At 40.4% G+C, this 17,894-nt stretch overlaps 1 protein-coding gene across 4 annotated transcripts; it reads left to right on the top strand.

Moving 5' to 3' along the window:
• The first annotated feature begins 56 nt into the window (after positions 1–56).
• On the top strand, positions 57–17,756 carry luc7l (LUC7-like (S. cerevisiae)). Of its 4 annotated transcripts, none has more exons than XM_054749128.2 (11): positions 61–281; positions 5,603–6,508; positions 14,063–14,157; positions 14,290–14,388; positions 14,922–15,032; positions 15,138–15,281; positions 15,380–15,556; positions 15,721–15,809; positions 15,892–15,921; positions 16,024–16,185; positions 16,798–17,756. In XM_054749128.2, exons 4-11 carry the CDS (start codon positions 14,293–14,295, stop codon positions 16,889–16,891), a joined length of 903 nt encoding a protein of 300 aa, XP_054605103.1. In that variant the 5' UTR covers positions 61–281; positions 5,603–6,508; positions 14,063–14,157; positions 14,290–14,292; the 3' UTR covers positions 16,892–17,756. The 4 variants fall into 4 exon arrangements, with proteins under 4 accessions (XP_015818953.1, XP_054605103.1, XP_015818954.1 ...); XM_070545548.1 differs by lacking the exon at positions 5,603–6,508 and adding an exon at positions 12,971–13,041 and having other exon boundaries at positions 228–281; XM_015963467.3 differs by lacking the exon at positions 5,603–6,508 and having other exon boundaries at positions 57–281.
• The last annotated feature ends 138 nt before the right edge of the window (positions 17,757–17,894 follow it).

The raw sequence follows: 17,894 nt of genomic DNA on the forward strand, positions 1-17,894 counted from the left end.
ATGTTCCGCTTGTCTGTAAAGATCAGATTGGTTGATTTTAGAATCTAAGTTGTGTCGCAATTTCCTCCAAAATAACCGGAAACTGGCTAGTTGACAAAACTGCGTAAAGCTGCGAGTGGTGATGGTGGAATGATTAAAACACAGAAAAACTAACAAATTAGGGAACTGTTTTCTGTTGGTTGGATATATAACTAGACCTGTCGACGGAACATCAACAACAATGTCTGCTCAAGCTCAAATGAGAGCGTTGCTTGACCAGCTGATGGGAACAGCAAGGGATGGTGAGTCGCCGTAAAATGCTAACTGAGCTAGCGGGCTAGCCAAAATGGAGGTTCTGCTGAGGCTGGCTTGTGGTTGTCGTGTGATGAACAGAACTGCATGAATGAATGTACCGCAAAAGGGCTGCCTAAAACAAAACAAAGATAGATCCGAGTCCCAATTTAGGGATTGATGTTAGGAGTTAATGTTTCCATCCTTAGTGGCTAGATTTTAATTACTACTGGGTTGTTTCGCATTCATCATCTTTAGCATAAAAGCTAACTATTTGCTCGCGCGCTGTTGACGTTCCATTCAGCAGTTTAGTAAATGGCCGTATCACAGCTTTTTGTCATTCAAATCAAACTCGGGTCTAGTTTAAAATTTACAGTATTTTCATACTGGCAGTCAGACAACATCCGTATTTCGATGCTTTATAACCCAGTTTGATTGCTTTATTCGTTTTTGCAAAACGTAGACTGGTCAAATCTGAATTATATGTCCAACAATGAGTTGCTTTTCAAGACTGGTAATCTTTTCTGATGCTTTTATAGTTTTGACCTGCTGATACTGAATTTCATCAGTTCCAAAATACCTCGAAATATCATAACTATACTGAAAAAATGGGCTTTAGTGAGGTAAAACCTCCCCTAATTACATTACATTACAACTATCTACATTTAAATGGCCTATATTTTTATAGCACCTTTAAGAGTTCTATCCCCCAAGGTGCATTATAACATACAGGGTGTCCGCGGGGTTTTAAAAAGTATTAAAAAGTGATAAATAAAAATAATCAAATTTAAGGCCATTAAAAGTGTTAAATTTGGTCTCAGAGGTATTATATTTTCCAAATTAGGTATTATTTTTTTCAGACTATCAGATGTCGTATTCTGAACATCGACATAGAAGTATATTCCGAATGAAATGTTTTGAACGATTATAAAAACAAAACAAGCCGATTATTTGCTCCGCCCACTTGCGCTGCCCTGAGTCGCAAATGAAGCGCTCCTCCACAGTGTTGCCAACTTGGTGACTTTGACGCTATTTCTAACAGCTTCTCAGACCCCCTTCTTGACTTTTTAAATCTTAAAAGTACCTAGCGAACACCTCAGAAACATCTCTGGTAACCCTTAGCTACTTTCTGGATAACTGTCGTCGACATTTCCTGCAGGTTAGCTAAACACCGCCTGCGCTCCGGACCGTTCTTCAGGACATTAGGAAAGGGAATGATGTAGTGATGTGTCAGTCGCTAAAGAAACAGCTCTCGGAGCCGGCTCCCTGTTGGAGTAACCAGAGTGAGTGACACACACACCGTACCTGCGGACTCCTGAGCCGCTAAAAACGGCTAAATGTGCGCGTGCGGCATGCTAAACACACGTGCAGCTTGCCCCTGATTGCTGTGAGACCGGGTTGGGGGGGTGGGGGGTGCAGCTGTGGTTGGGACAATTATTACATTAACTGATGGACTTGTAAATAAATAGTTTATAAATAAGGTAGAAATAAGTTCCTCACGCTGATAAATAATAACTAATCTCTCTGAGGACACGGTGCTAGTGCACTCTCCTACAGCACCTTGACACGACTAAATAAATGTTATGCAAAATTTAGTGAACATCAATTTGCATTTATTTGTTATAAATGCCACTGTATAATTCTTGTTGTCAGTTTTTGCAAGATATTGGTATTTGGGTCTGTACTGGTTAGACTTAAATGAGTTAAACCAAGGTCTATAGGCCTTGGGTCATAGACTATGAGCTATAAGTATATTGGTCTTTTTATACTGGGAATCAGGAGTTCTTTTAGTGATCATCTTGTTTATTTTTGCCCTGATTGTGCCCTGAGCTGTTTTATGACTGAATAAAAATAAAAAAATAAAAATCTACATAAATTGAAACATCGTCTTAAATAATCGAGATCTCAGTTTCAGTCACAATAATCGTGATTATTGTTTTTGCCATAATCAAGCAGCCCTACTTTAGCATATCCGGTCACATAATGATGACGTCATATTCAGTGGTCGTTCTGCATCATTTCAGGCCTGGTCAACTGTCTGAACCGCTGAAAAGAAGTGCCTGGCTTATTTTCTAAGTAAAATAAATATGTGAAATACGTTGTCAACATCAGTGAGTCTCTAAGTCTATTCTTTTTGTATGTTATATATGTTAAAATATGTGTAAATAGGTCGCTGATTAACACTTGCAATTTAGTGTTGTGATGGTTTTAAAAAAATTCTGAAGGTAGTAAAAAAAGTAGTAAAAAGTAGTAAATTTTACTTAAGGATTGCTGTATATACCCTGAACATAGCAGTCATCCATCCATTCCCACGATGTTGGAGATGAACCACAATTCAACCACAGTATCCCTGGGACACACTGACAGATAGGTTGCCATATACACTGGATTTCATAAGTTCTTTCTGACCACAAGCAGGCAAGGAGGGTGAAGTGTCTTGCTCAAGGACACAGTGGCTGAAAGACTGAGCGGGATGTGAATCTGAAACCTTCTGTTCGGGGGGGGGGGGGGGGGGCACTTAACTCCTCTGCCCAGATATGGTTGATCCATTATTGCTTGAATTAATTAGCATCATATTTGTCCTTTTAAGCTCGTGATTTTTGTCTGATTAAGGTACTTAGTTTTTGGTAGAACGTCTCAAGTAAATTTTAAAATATTTAGTCATAAAAATTCAAATTGGGTCATACAGTAATTTTCAATTGAGTTTATTTATGTAGTGCCAAATCTCAGCAAGAGTCTAGGCACTTTACAAAGTAAACATTCCAGTTGAACCTTCTTATCAGTTAATTAAGTTTAGTTCATTATGCTAATTATTTAAAGGTAGTGATGAGGAACATTTCCTATCATGATGTACATTTTCATATTGGTCAATATATATCACAGTATTAAACAAGTGACTTTTTATCTATCTTTGATGTTCTATGGTACTTTTAAGGGAGATTTGAAGGTATCAAAAGTAGTGATACATACTCTTTGTGTGGGGAAAAAGCCACGATTAGTCGGCACGTCACAATGGTGTAGACAAACAAAACATTAAATTTAAGTCGACGCGTTGTTTATTCTGTGAGCATTTTTAATCTCGCCTGCTGCAGACACCTGCTGCGTTTCTGCTTGAGGCTCATACGCAATAGTCGCCATCCGGGTCAGTTGCTATTTTCTCCTTGAGGCACATGCACAGTAGTGGCCATTCAGATCAGCCTTTGGATCACCGGAGAGAGAATACATCATGGCAAGTTGGCAACTGAGCTCAAATGTTTGGGAGCATTTTGCGAAGACAAAAGAGAAGCAAGTAGAGTGCAAAATCTGCAAAGTGAAAATCTCATTTCACGGAAGCACAACGAGAATGCATGAACACCTTAAATCGATGCACGTCATGGTGGAGAATGAAGGACAGTCGCCTCTGTAAGTTAATAACCTCTTGTTAGCTGCTAACATCAATAGAGCTACTCGTATTCATAGGTGTAGCAACAGCAGTAATGAAGGCGATATTATTACTAGGGCTGCAACTAACGATTATTTTCATAATCGATTAATCTGTCGATTATTTTTTCGATTAATCAGTTTGTTATTGTTTCGCTATTTAACCTATACAAGTGGTGAATACATTTCAGTTAAGAAAAAGAAAAACATAATAGAATTGTGCAGTTGACTGCAATCTATTTTATTGCACATGAACACAGTCAGCAGTGTAAAATGAGCTAAACAGTGCAAAATATCAGTCCAGAATAATTTTTTGGCATCAAAATATAAGAGGTAAATTCCATAAAAAATAATGTAGAATCTAGAATAGAGTTTGTAAGTGGTATGCATTGCTGGGGGGTGAGTGTCTTGTTCCCCATGTAGTTGTCCATCGTTGCTTGTTTTTTTCTGCATGAGAAACACAAAAAGACTGAAATAAGTACACATATAAAATAAAGCAGCACACACACTACAACACTAAATCAATATTACGTTATTTGAATTAATTAACAATATACAGTGATCCTTTATTTTGACAAAAATGTGTTGTGAGGCGTTTTACAGCGTTAGACAGTAAAACAGCCTTTTAATAGTAAAAAAAAAGGACTTTCTGAATTTCTTCTGTATTTAAAAATTGAAAACGTACAACTATGCCGTGTTATATTCACCTGGACACAGCTCGTCTGTATATTTTTCTCCGCGGAGTTGTCCTTTTTTGAATGAGGAACATAGTTATGGGTTTGTGCCGTTTTTCTCTTAACGAGAACATTCTTATAAACAGACGTGCTAAATTTGGCAAGCGCATGATTCACAACACGGAGGAGATTCACGATTGCATCTAGTCAGTCAGAAGTAGAACAACGTAGACTGACACGGCAAAAAACATGTTTAACATTCACTATAACGAACTCGGCTAAAACACTAAGTCCCAAATTTGATCTGCGTTAGCTTGTTTATTTTCTGTTACTTACCGGACTTTCCTCTGCTGCATCAGCCCCCACATGTTTTCGTCTCAAATGTTCACTTAGGGACGTCGTGCTTCTGTCGTGCCATGGTTTTTGCATATTTTGCAGGTCACCCGTCTTTTCAAGGCATCTAGAGTGAAGTGCTCCCATACTCGTGAGGTTTTTGTCCGGGGTTTCTCTTGTTTTGTCGCTTCTATTTTTCTTCCGTATTTCTTCTCGTTCCGCCATCTCTCACAGCAAGATGAGCGTCAGTAACGTGATACGTCATGAAAACCGAGGGCACTTATTGGCTCATTTCTTCTTCTACGGCTCCAGTGGTAGATCAGTGGCTCATTACTGCCACACACTGGCGGCAAATTTAACAGATTGTAACCGATGTCAGATTGTGGTAAAAAATAGACTTTATGTGGTAAAATATGATTATTAAACAACTAATCGATGACTAAAAAAGTTGTTAACTATTTTAATAATCAATTATAATCGATTAAATCGATTAGTTGTTTCAGCTCTAATTATTACCTTCAGAACACATATGTATTTGCTCAGTTACAAATGTTAATGATTTCTTTTATCCCACTACCTTATAGTGTTAAAAAAAGCACTCCTCCTCTTCAATGGACAAGTTTTCTTTTTACAAAGCAAAAAAAAAGACTATTTTAGCTGGGTACATCTGTAAGCACAAGTCATTTTTGTGTACAATTTGGGTTTAGGTGCCTACCTCCATTTGACTGTAACATTTGTATTAACAGGTTACAAAGTTAATCAAAGGTGTTTGATGAGCTATCATCTGGTCTTTATTAGTAGATGGCACATAATGGATCACACTTAACCAGAAGCTAATGATGGGAATGTTGGAGCATCCTGGTGCAATAAGCTAAACTTTTATGAATGGCTGTGTCTCAATTCAGGGTCTGCATCCTTCGAAGGACCCAGCCCACCCGGCCGACGTGGGCTGCATCCTCCATCGGCCGGGTAGACCGGATGTTAACGGCTGTGAATTTGGACAGGCCTAGCCTTCATGAACTCCCTCGGCGAACGTTCCGTCGCCTAGCAACTGTGGAACCGCTGGGCAGAAGGGAGAAGTAACTTTAAACGATGGAGCTCAACGTTTTATTTAGCTTTTTAACCCCCAGAAACCCAAATTTAGAAAACAACTGCAAAATCTTTTTTTAACCTTTCACATGTTGTTCTAGGAGGCCAGATAAACGGGCCTATTTACACATTTTAACAGCCAATAGTGTTGCAGAACTGAACAATAGGACCTATTAGCAATGTAAATGTGGTTTTAAAAAGAAAAAAATGGGGAAGGTTTGTTTTTGTGGACTTAAATCTGATGTTGTAATACTACAACCGTGGGTCTCTGGGGGTTAATCATTTCCTTGACTGTTGGAGAGCTAATTCAGAGAAAATACTTTAGACAAGCTGAGCCTGAGCAAAGATGTGATAATAGTTTTTAATACTTTCTAAGTGTCTTAATTTGACCAAAACCGATTTATCACCTTTTAAGACTTTTCAAGACCCAGCGGATACCCTCTAGTAAACAATTCTCATTTGTAAACAAAAATTAAATTCAAGAGTTTAATGCAGAACTGATTTTATTTAGATATTTCTTTTTTATGTACATGTTTAATCTTCCTTAACCATTTTTTTCTAGCAAAGTAAAAAGCTGTCAAAGTTCTTCCTTCTCTCCTGTGCCCTCTGTTGCTCTGCCTCCCTCTGCAGCCTCGTGTCCTCCCAGATCAGCTCCAGAAGCTGGTCATCGCTGTCACCTTCCCCTGGATGCCCATTTTCTCCAGAATAGTCTTAACAAACATGTAAGAAAAGAAACAGGAAGAGAAAAGAGGACAACAGGTTATTCCTTTCATGTTTTCGCAGAAAAAAACTCAAACGAGTTTTTTTAAAATATGAGATGTTATTGTACCTCCATGCCACAGCCGCCGAATATTTTGCTCCGGTGATCATGTGGTCCATCTCCGCCCTAAGCTTAATAAATTCCCTGGTTTTCTCTTTTGTTCCTAAAATACAAACTCCTAATAAAATCAGGGGGAAAACGTAGCGGGAGAAGTACGACACTGAGCGCGGCCGAACATACGAGCCGAGACCGCAATACAAGCACTTTTACTGTAACATTTCTAACTAAAATAACGTTCATGTATCACAAAAAGTCCTTAACCTAACAGTTTTCAAGTTTATACTTACATTTATATGCGCAATCCTCTCCGACAGCTCCCGCTTCACTGTCCGCCATTGTTTTTAAGTTTTTCTGCCGGCCGGCCCGCAAGGCATCTTGGGAAATGCTACCTATTGAAGGATACACCCGACCCATCCTTCATTCAGGCGAAAAGAAGGCCGCATTCGTCGACTGCATTTGAAGGAGTCTTCGAATTGGGACAGGCCTAGTCGCGGCGCTGTGACGTAACCGGCCGACGAATCCGGCCGACGTAGGATGCAGACCCTGAATTGAGACACAGCCAATGACACGATTAGTCGACTAATCGTCAACAAAACTGGCGATTAGTAGACTATTAAAATAGTAATTTGCGGCAGCGCTGATCAGGCTATTTTTTATTTAAATGATTTATTTTCAATAGCTGAACATGTACAACAGTATATAACTGTTTTGGAGTATTAAGAGGTTTATTTTAAACTAAAATCTTCAAGCATTAAACAACATTCAATTTTACAGGCATCAAAATATACATTTTCAAAATCTGCTTGTTTTAAATATAACTTCTTTAAGACTAAGCAATAAAATATAAGGATAAAAGAAACAAATCCAATGATTTATATCGATGGAAATTTAAACTGCTTTAGAGTAAAAACCATCAAAAGATGAAACAGACATTGTCTATGCTCAAAGAAGTAAAATTTCTTTATATCCTCTGCAGTATTTTTGCTGGAGCAATCTATTGTTACATACATGGTGCTTAAAGTAAATCTCTTCAAACTTGATTGCATCTGGGATTATTAAATTTTACATCCTGCTGCTCCAGCAGGTGGCGCTGGTTCATGGGCGCTGACAGATCAGTGGTTTTCCCCGACTTTGTCAGAACCTGCGCCCAACATATTAGCTGTGCAGCTACGAGCTGCCTAGTAGCTGCTGCTAGCCAAACTATGCATACCAGGGAGACTCAGTCTCTTCTTGGTGTGGAGTGAAGTGTTCACATCTGGATAGCCTGTTTTATTTATTTATTTTAATTTAATTTTATTTAATTTAATTTTTTTGTATCCTCAACCGGTCGTTTTTTTTTCACACCTCTTCTCAAGGCTGTTTGCTTTGGGCTGAACTGACTCAACACACCCACTGCCAGCTGATTGGCAAGCTCAAATTTACACCTAACATTAGGGGGAGCCTCTGTTTGGTGGGTAGAATCAGGCAGTAGGGGCTTCCCGCATGTGCAGTTCATTATCATTCTGGATACTGAGGAGTAAACATTAGTTTTTTTACTGAAGCCGTCTCTGAGGCCCTGTCCACACGTAGCCGGGGATCTGCCAAAACGTAGATATTTTTCTACGTTTTGGCCTGTCATTCACACGAAAACAGAGTTTTTTCACACGAAAACGGATCTTTTTAAAAACTCCGTCCAAAGTGAAGATCTGCGTTTTCTCCGTTTTGGGTGTCTGCGTGTGGACGGACAAAACCGGAGTTTTAAGGTCCGCAACGTCACTTTCCGCGACAAAAAAATGCTGACATCACGTGTGCGACCTGTGTTTACACTAGCCGGCATCATGGATGCCCTCAGAGCTGCGCTCTGTCACTACCCGATCCATCAATTGTCCAAGCGCTTTTTGCTTGTTTGTTTTTGCAAGCGGAATTACTTCTCCTTGCGGAAGACCACAGACAAAGGACGAGGTTAAGAACGGGGGAAGTACTGCCGCCTACAGGTCTGGCATGTCCTTAACAACGTATTTATCCGGGTACGTGTGGACAGAGTTTGTTTTTAAAACGCGGTGGTGTGGATGCAAGTTTTTGGAGGGGCGGATATTCGTTTTTAAAAAACCCCGGCTACGTGTGGACTAGGCCTCAGTCTCCGTCACCGAGACATGCTGTGAGGAACACACACAGAGAAACAGCGCTGCTCAGGCTTCAGCTGTACAGTGCGAGGACAGACCCGGTGTCGGTACAGGATCTGCTCGGGTGCAGGATCAGCTCGGGGTCCTTCGATTGCCGATGACGTCACATTACTGCAAATCTACTCTGCTTTCACACATACGTTTTGGAAAGACATCAGCAGTTTAGTTAATAAATTCTTGTTTGTTAACACCTAAATGTTTCCTTTATAATTGTAATTTGTTAATAAAACACCATATTATCTTTGTTTTGTAAAGAATGTGAAACTGCATAAAACCAACATCGGACTGACAAAAAATAGAACAGTTCTTATTAGAGGAGTGAATCTTCACTTGTCTCCCGATTCGATTACGATTATTGGGTCAACGATTCAATTCGATTTGATATCACGATGCATCACGATTATTTCATATTGATTTGTTTTCATCGATAAATAGAAGATGTCAGATAATTGCTTTATTTTTATTTTTATCAAAAACGTAATTGACACAACCTGCCATCCCTCAAAAGCTCTCCGTTCACAACAGGTTAGGACAAAACATTTTAAACATTTAAGAAGATTTAACAAAGTAAAACATCTGTTTCCTCGTTCAACAGCCACACCTCAGGCTGAGAAAAACACGCTTTGCAAAATCTAAAAAAGTACTGAAAACCTACAGGACACATAATGTAATAATAAAATACATAATGGGTTCATATATGAGTGTTTAATGTCTCTGAGCAGCTTTAGAGTCAGATATTTATGCTGCAGTTGAAGGGTGTCAGAAATAACACCAAATTAAATGTTTGACTTAGTTTGTAATTTTATTTGAACCCAGTGGTTCGTTTCTGAATTGTTGGAGAATGAATCAAGTTCTGTTTGATGCAGAAAATAATAAAACATAAAACAAATTCTACACTTCCAATATTACTTAAGATGTGTGTTTTATTCTTTCTGATAATAACACCAACAGAAGGCTGTGGGCTGGATTAGGATTAAATTACCCAGCTGATGGATCTCTTTCACTAACCAGCTAACTACAAACCTTTCCACTAACCTGTCCTGTGTGACCCTCACCATGTAACCCTCATGTCCATGCTGTCTCTGGAGGAGCAGATAGGAGACAAGACCTCCTGTAACCTAAAATGAACCAAAGCTTCCTCCCAGCTTCTCTTTCAGCTGAATTTAACATCAGTTTATCTTCATGAAACAAAAGAATAAAGTGGAACAAGAACTTCTTTCTTCTATTTCTCTCTCCTTTTAACTTCTCCGTGTCCCTAAATAAAAGACAGACGATCACGCTGCAGCCGCCGTCATTGACCCCTCCCCAAGACCGTATCTCCCAGCATTACAACACTCGGTCTGACTGACTGAGCGCTTCCAGGAGAAATAATAATTAAATTATGAAAATAATAATGCATGTTTGGAGCATCGGTTCGGAGGAGCGTCCTCCGATCCTCTCGTGTGAGCAGACAGTCTCTCTCTCTCTCTCTCTCAGTCGCTGATCGAGCGAGCGGAGCGCGCCACACGACAACCCGCTCAATTAACTTAATTCACAGCCCAAATCCAACAGAACTGGTCGGGCTGATTCGGTTCCCGTTCGGTCTCAGGTTACAACTCTAGCGCTCAGCCCTGCAGTACCACATTAAGGCGGAACCACTTGGTAAATGTGGAGGACGCTCACTCTTGACAGATTTGGATCAGCGCTGGTGCCGCCGTTAAAAAACAAAACTATATTCCACTATAATCGATTATGGCGTACTCTTCTACGATGCAGAATCGTTTATGTCCGCATCCCGATGCATCGATTATTTGATTATTTTCCTCAGCTCTAGTTCTTATGTCAGCCATGTCTGTTTGTATTAATGTGGAGTTTGTCTGTATATTTCCTTAGTTGTTATCTAAATACATTCTTTGATTCAAAATATTGCTTGGTGTCTTTCAGTAAAGTTCTTATATTTTATTTTGCCCCATTTCATCAACATCAAGAGCTTTTGAGGGTCACCGTTTATCATTTGCTCATATTTTACATTTCCTTAAGAAATTCAAACATATTTTCGCCAAAAAGTGTTGATTTTTGGACTACAGGACTACAACATCTAAGACTACGACTGCAAATTTGTTCTGACCAATCAAAATCATATCGTGGTAACGTAACTTCCGTAAGCTTCATGTTCAGCCAGTCAACTACTTTGACGTCATCGGCAGTGGAAGGACCCCGATCCTGTACCGACAATGGCAGTCTGGTTGCAATATCAGTGTCAGTCTCTAAAACCAACACTGCCCACTTTCTTTAATTTAAAGGAGACACCATGGACTTCCCCACACATCTTTTGCCCCGCCCACATGCTTGGAGATTTCCTTGTTACTGAGATGTGTGTGTTTGTGTGTGTGTGAACAAAACCTACCAGTGCTGGACCTGAACTGATGCCACCCAGCCCAGACCAGGCCAAATGTGGAAGTGGCATTATTTTCAACCACATAATTCTGTGTTCTCCATTAGGACAGAACGATCTATCGTTTTTGGACCGAAATTGCGATTTCAAACAGCACGATCACGTGACTGTCAAAGCTGAGGTTTTAGCAGTTTTGACTGATCCAGGATCAGTTTTGTGACTTTTTTTTTTTTTTTTTACATCCCGGGTTTTCCCCCTGTGTTATGGCGGCGGCAAAAGCCAACGCGGGGGAGGTGGGTAGGATGTACCGTCCAGAGCCGAGCCCAGCTCCACTGCTGACAGAGCTGCATGTTCAGGTTATTTTCCCTGTTTTATGTTTCCACACACAGCGCTGCTAGAGCCGATAATAATGGCACCTTAGGTGAGCCGGGGAAAGAGAAAGAGAGAGAACGTAGTTGAGTAAGGGAGAGAGAGACTCCTCCCACATCGGAGCAGGTTCAGGCTGATTTCTAAAGCTTGGTTTATGCTTCATCAGCGCGAGTGCGGAGTCATGCACTTAATTTGACTTGAAAGCTTAACTTCTCTTTTAAAAGTGGTTTGAATGTTTCTGATGGCGCACATTAATTCAAACAAGCTAAAGGTGTCAGAATGCGTGCGTCTCTAACAGAACTGACGTTGGTGAGGAAAAACTATCAGATGGCTTCAAAAACGTGCAGCCAGCCTGCCTTGGTAATGCAGGGAAAACTGTGTGCATTTTTTGTTTAATACATTTAAAAGTTATTTCTACCTACAGATTTCCTCCATGCATTTTTGGAGTAGAACGTGTTTTTATAAAGCTCCTCTAGATAAAAATCACAAGCTCAAGTAGCTTCACAAACACATTAAAAAATTTAAAAAATAAAGATAATAATGGGAGAAAATATGAATAGCTTTAACTGTTTTTATTGTATGATTAAATAGTAAATATTAATGTGAATGATGTGTTGTACTAGATTAGAATCTAGACCATATTTTCACTTAATCTACAGGATGGCCTGGCAGGCCAGTGTTGGACCTTTTTGTTTGCATAAAATCGTGAATTGAACCAAAATCGCAATTTCTGCTAGAAAAATTGCAATTCATTCTTTTCCTAAAACCGTTCAGCCCTATTCTCCATCTCTTTTCTGCATTTGTTACACTCATTTTCTATTTTTACCAGCTGTGTGACCCGACGTCTGCAGCAGGGGGTCTAAAGCTACACCAGCATTAGCCGTGTGGCTCTATTAGCATCGGCTGTTTATCTGCTCTTATATCAAAGTTCTATCGACCCGTTCTCATGTCTATCATGGAAAAGTTGTTTCAAAATATATATTGCTATTGTTTTATTGCTCTTTTAAGGGAAGCCAGCAGATTGCACTGAGTCACTGACTTGTGTCGGTGACTTTTCATTAATCCCCAGACTAAGCAAGCATGCCGCAACAGTGGAGAGGAAAACCCCCGTTTTAGCTGAATCGTCATTTTTGGTCATACTATTGTAGTGATCTACAAAATAGGAAGTACACACTTGTTTCTAGCCACATAGATGGTAACATTAAATGACTCGTAGCTGTCAGGTCTGATTGTTTTGAGTAGAAAATTGCTGCCCTACCATTTTATAAGTAAATCTTTGATTGTGACAGCAGCTTGAATAAAAAGCAGCCCTGTTGACTCTTAAACTGATAAGCCACTCTGCTAAGCAAGAGTGAATTTGTGTTGTATGTGGGTGGGAGTGTGTGTGTCTGTGTGATGATATATCAAATTCTTCCCATACAAACTGAACAATTGTGGCCCCTTTATTTTATTCATTAAGGTTCAGTGTATCATTGCCAGCCTACATCAATCTGCAAAGGAGTTGCAGAAAAGCCTCATGTTCATCGAGCCGTGAGTCACACATAATTTTTAAAGCTGTTATGATTAATATCCAAACAATTTGTTTGCCTTCCGGAAGCTATTGTAGATTTTGAATCTTACAAATACACAAGTTGATAAATCTCTCCATTGGCACTAGAATCATCACTTGGGTAGTGTTACACATCTTGTGCTAAGACGCCCAGTCGCGCTTTGTCCACACTAGCAGTTCTTCATTTACTACACGCATTACACGTCTGTTTAGCAGGCCACACAGAAGAAGGAAAAACAAAAGAACAAAACCTTTGAAAACATTTACAATTTGACCTGTGTATGACTCCCAACTTCTTACTACAGGTATGGGCAAGAAAACTGTTCCCATTTATACTTTTCTACAGCGGGTTTAAAATTCTGCAGCTGAGGTCTTGAAGATGCAAAAGGGTACAGTATGTGGTGCGGATCGCAGTGTGTATAAACACATTTTCTTCCCTTGGATTTCTTTTGCATTTGCTTAAAATGTCTGTTCTGTGTTTATTTATAAAGGACTTGGTTGTTTATTTATAAAGGGCTTGGTTGGAACGTTTATGCACTAGTCACACATTTCTATTAATAGTTGTAAAAACCATCATTCATGCATAGTCGGTGTCAGAGTAGTGGAAGTCAACCCAGACAAGAGGTTGACCGGTTAGCTCTCATGTTTTTGGTATTTTACCTTGAAAGTGGACATTGATCCTCAGTACGGGTTAGTCTAATCCTAGGCTCTCGGTGTTTGAGGCTTGGGTAAGGTAAGCACCAGGAATAAGCACAAGTACCGTCCCGAACGTTTCACATGAGCATAGACATTTAAACAGCTGAGAAACCTAAAAATAAAGAACTGTAACAAGAACAGATGAGTCAGTTATCAGTAAGAAGCACACTTGTCTTTAAGTCCTGTTAGGAAGACACATTTGCCAAATGAGTTACAGTTACAATAGTTTGTGTTAAAGCTCTGATACGTCGACCTTCTTGTCAAACGAGATGTTTTTCTCACTGTTGTTTTCTTGGACTTTTGCAGGAGATGAGACGCGTCAGAGGGTCAAGTTCACAGATGATCGAGTCTGTAAAAGTCACCTCCTCAACTGCTGTCCACACGATATCCTGTCTGGAACCGTAAGTGAGCCGCACGCCAGCTGTTGGTTACAGACTTAACTTCGAAATCTTACTAAACAAACTTGATTTATAGAAGATTTCATGTCCACAATCATCAGTGTGTTTGTTTGGTTTGAATCTCGTGTCTGATAGCGTATGGACCTGGGGGACTGCACAAAGATCCACGACCTGGCACTTCGGGCGGACTATGAGATTGCCTCAAAGGAGAGGGATCTTTTCTTTGAACTTGATGTAAGTGATGAAACTCTGTAAATGCATCAGAGATCAGTGGGAACTTGTTTTTTTACCATTTTATTACGCACGCTTAACACTGACATCAGGTGAGGAAACAGTAGGATTCACCAAAACACTCAGCATGATGTTCAAATTGGAGTTTGAGTTTAAATATCAAGTTTTATGTATCTACATAATAGGGCTGGCCGATATGGCATTAAATCAATACCATGATATATTGAAGATTTCGCCTCGATAACGATAAATAGACGATAACTACGGGTATGCGCAGAAACAAGTTGTCCACTAGATGGGGTTGTCACATGTATTATGTTGAGTCACATTTTTACATGACTCACGGTGGTACAGCTTCTTAAAGGGACATGAATGTTACCAACCTACACACATCTTTTTATTTTTTACTATCAAATTTATTGACGTGGGAAAAATTCTCAACGAGTCAGAAATTTCTATAACGATAAATATTCTATTTATTGCCCAGCAAATTGAGTTTTAATTTACTGGCTGTCCCTAATTTTCCCCTCCTGAAGGCGGTGGATCACCTGGAGTCGTTCATTGCCGACTGTGATCGAAGGACTGAACTAGCCAAGAAGCGTCTGGCTGAGACCCAAGAAGAGATCAGTGCTGAAGTGGCTGCAAAGGTAAACAAAACAAAACTTCCTGATCGTGTGAAACTGAAGCCTTTATTGGTGTGTTTTTGTCATCTTGTGTGCTATCTGACCTGACCTGTCCTGTCTGAACTTTAGGCAGAGAAGGTGCATGAGCTGAACGAGGAGATCGGGAAACTTCTGGCCAAGGCTGAGCAGCTTGGAGCTGAAGGAAACGTGGACGAAGCTCAGAAAGTGTTGCAGGAGGTGGAGAAAGTGCGTAGCAGGAAAAAGGACGCAGAGGTGAGTTAAGTTGTTCTTCAGCCTTGTGCAATTGGAGGTGATCCTTTTTAGCTGGTAAAATCAATCATCTGATCCATAAATTATTATTTTTTCTTCAGGAAGAATATAGAAACTCTATGCCAGCCTCCAGCTTTCAGCAACAGAAACTTCGGGTGTGTGAAGTTTGCTCTGCGTACTTGGGTCTTCATGACAATGATCGTCGTTTAGCTGATCATTTTGGTGGGAAGCTTCACTTGGGATTCATTCAGATCAGAGAGAAACTGGACCAGCTAAAGGTATGTGCCAACTGCAACAGGTAGTCTTAAAACCAACAACTTCCACCTAAATGGACTCAGAAGATATTAGAACTTGACGAGAGGATTATTAAAAATATCTTACTAAACCTAAATGGTTATAGGAACTTATTTTTGCCTCTTTTAAAACGTTTATTGTTGATCAGAAAACTGTGGTTGAGAAGCAAGAGAAGAGGAACCAGGACCGCTTAAAGAGAAGGGAAGAGAGGGAGAAAGAAGAAAGGATGAAAAGAAGGTGAGCTAAAACTTTTGATGTTTTTCTGGTGTTAGTTATTGTGTCGTGTGCATTTCATCTCATGTTTCATGTTATTTTGTAGGACCAGGTCAAGGAGCAGAGAGCACAGAAGGTAAAGGACTCCTTTCTTTCTCCAGTCTGTTTTACTTCTAGGGTGTGCTAATGATCAAGTTAAGGTACGAATCCACTTTAAATCACTCTTTGTTTCATGCAGATCGCGTTCCCGTGACCGCAGGCGGAGGCGCTCGCACTCAACATCACGAGACCGACGGCGTTCTCGCTCGCGCTCCAGGGAGCGAAGGAGGCGGCACCGCAGCCGATCCCGCTCACGCAGCAGAGGACATCGTCACAGCCACGAGCCGAGCTCAAGACACAAGTAAGTACCCACGTTACATTTACACAAGTGAATTGCCTTGCCCAAGAACACAACAGCAGAATACTCCTGGCAGGCGCTGGGACTGGTCCCACAATCCTCCAGTCACCTGGTCAACCCGCTCTACCTCCTGAGCTCCCGCTGCCTAATATGACAGTCAGCTGTGTAAAAGCTGTGGTCTGAATTTACAGGGGTAATAAAATGCTACTCAGACCCCCACCGTCCCCTGTGGCCGAATACCACATTTGCAACTTCAGAGTGCCAGTCCGGTTAGTTGGTCTGAGAAAGTGGTGCTGCAGCATGTTTCCTGCATGCTTTAGCTCATGAACACAGCTGACTTGTTTAATTTAGTGATGGACCACTTTCGTAGACACTAAGGAAGGCCGGGGAGATGTTTCAGCTGTTAGATTAAAGTGTTAAAGCGACGAACACACAGCGAAGAGATGGGTTTTGCTTTTGGTTCTACTAAACTGACACTAGGGGTGCTAAAAGCAAGCCAAAACTGCCTATCCTCTCTTTTAAGCTAAAACTCTGGCAGGTTGCCACTAGATTAAGTCCTGCCAAGACCAGCAGATGCATTAGGTGCTTGAGTTTGAATCAGTCTTCCTCTGACAGGTCGTCCAGGGACCGAGAACGCTCATCTCGAGACAAGTCACGAGACCGAGACAGGAGAGTTGGGATGAACGGCAGGGAAGCTGGCGACTTCTGAAGCCTAAAACCGCATCAACGATGATTCACAGCACCCCCCAAACCCCCTCCTGTCTTTTACCTGTCCCATTTTTAATAACTTGATGTTACATGTAGTCGTTGCCTTTTCCTCTTCTCTTTGTTAAGGCAGATCCCCTCTATGCCTGAGCTGTAATATAAACCATCTCTGTTAACAACCTTAAAGACTCTGACACAAACAGTCTGGTCTGAAACAAAAATAACTTTTCTAGTTCATCAACTGATGGGTTTAAAAATCTGTAAATATATTTAGCTCACGCAGTTTAAAAGGCCTTCAAGTAGTTCTCTCTCCCTCTGCAGCTTCATGTTGTCATGGAAACGTCTTCATGTTGTCATGGAAACGTCTGTCCACATAAAAGTCGATTGTAATTAGATCTGAGGCCCACTAACGGCCTCAAATTCAAACCACCAGAGCATTTTAAAGTTGCTGTACTGATGACTTCCCCATCCATGTTTTAACAAATCTGGTTTTTATTTTTATTTCTTTGCTTTAGAAAGTTAAAGTTGTGTTTGGCCACTTTCAGTAAAGGCTCTGTTTTGAATTGTATTGGTGGCAAGTTCCTTGTTAAAGCTAGTTTGGATCTTGAGTTAATCTACAATTTTATTTATCATAATGAACTTTAATGGTGTCTTCAGAATTAGTGATGTGAAGCAGGTTTAGCAGTCATGAGTTAACTGGTCCCACAGCTGCAGAACCGTTCAACTGAAGTCAAACCAGGCAAACCGGTCCCATCACGGCTAGGACGAGAATCTGGTTAGAGATTTTTCTGAATGCACTGCTTCCCCTGATGTGTCGAGCCTTGTTTTTCTCCTGGATTCTTTAAATTTACATTAAAAGAAAAATCACATTTACTGTCTGCAGTTTTTTTTTCCACCAGGGCAGCACACTTACATTTATGAACATATGGCATTTTAAATATTATACACATGGCCTTCTTGCATTACAAACTTGATTTAATTTCCCTTTAACTTGAAGTGATAACATC

The sequence above is a fragment of the Nothobranchius furzeri genome, chromosome 16, assembly GCF_043380555.1.
Source record: "Nothobranchius furzeri strain GRZ-AD chromosome 16, NfurGRZ-RIMD1, whole genome shotgun sequence".
In the NCBI taxonomy this organism is placed as follows: domain Eukaryota; kingdom Metazoa; phylum Chordata; class Actinopteri; order Cyprinodontiformes; family Nothobranchiidae; genus Nothobranchius; species Nothobranchius furzeri.

Excerpts from the sequence above, each read along its gene's own strand:
- luc7l (XM_015963467.3), top strand. The coding sequence starts at position 221 with ATGTCTGCTCAAGCTCAAATGAGAGCGTTGCTTGACCAGCTGATGGGA. Across the intron at positions 15,033-15,137 it reads GTGCTGAAGTGGCTGCAAAG|GCAGAGAAGGTGCATGAGCT; the intron begins GTAAACAAAACA and ends TCTGAACTTTAG. Across the intron at positions 15,922-16,023 it reads AGGAGCAGAGAGCACAGAAG|ATCGCGTTCCCGTGACCGCA; the intron begins GTAAAGGACTCC and ends TGTTTCATGCAG.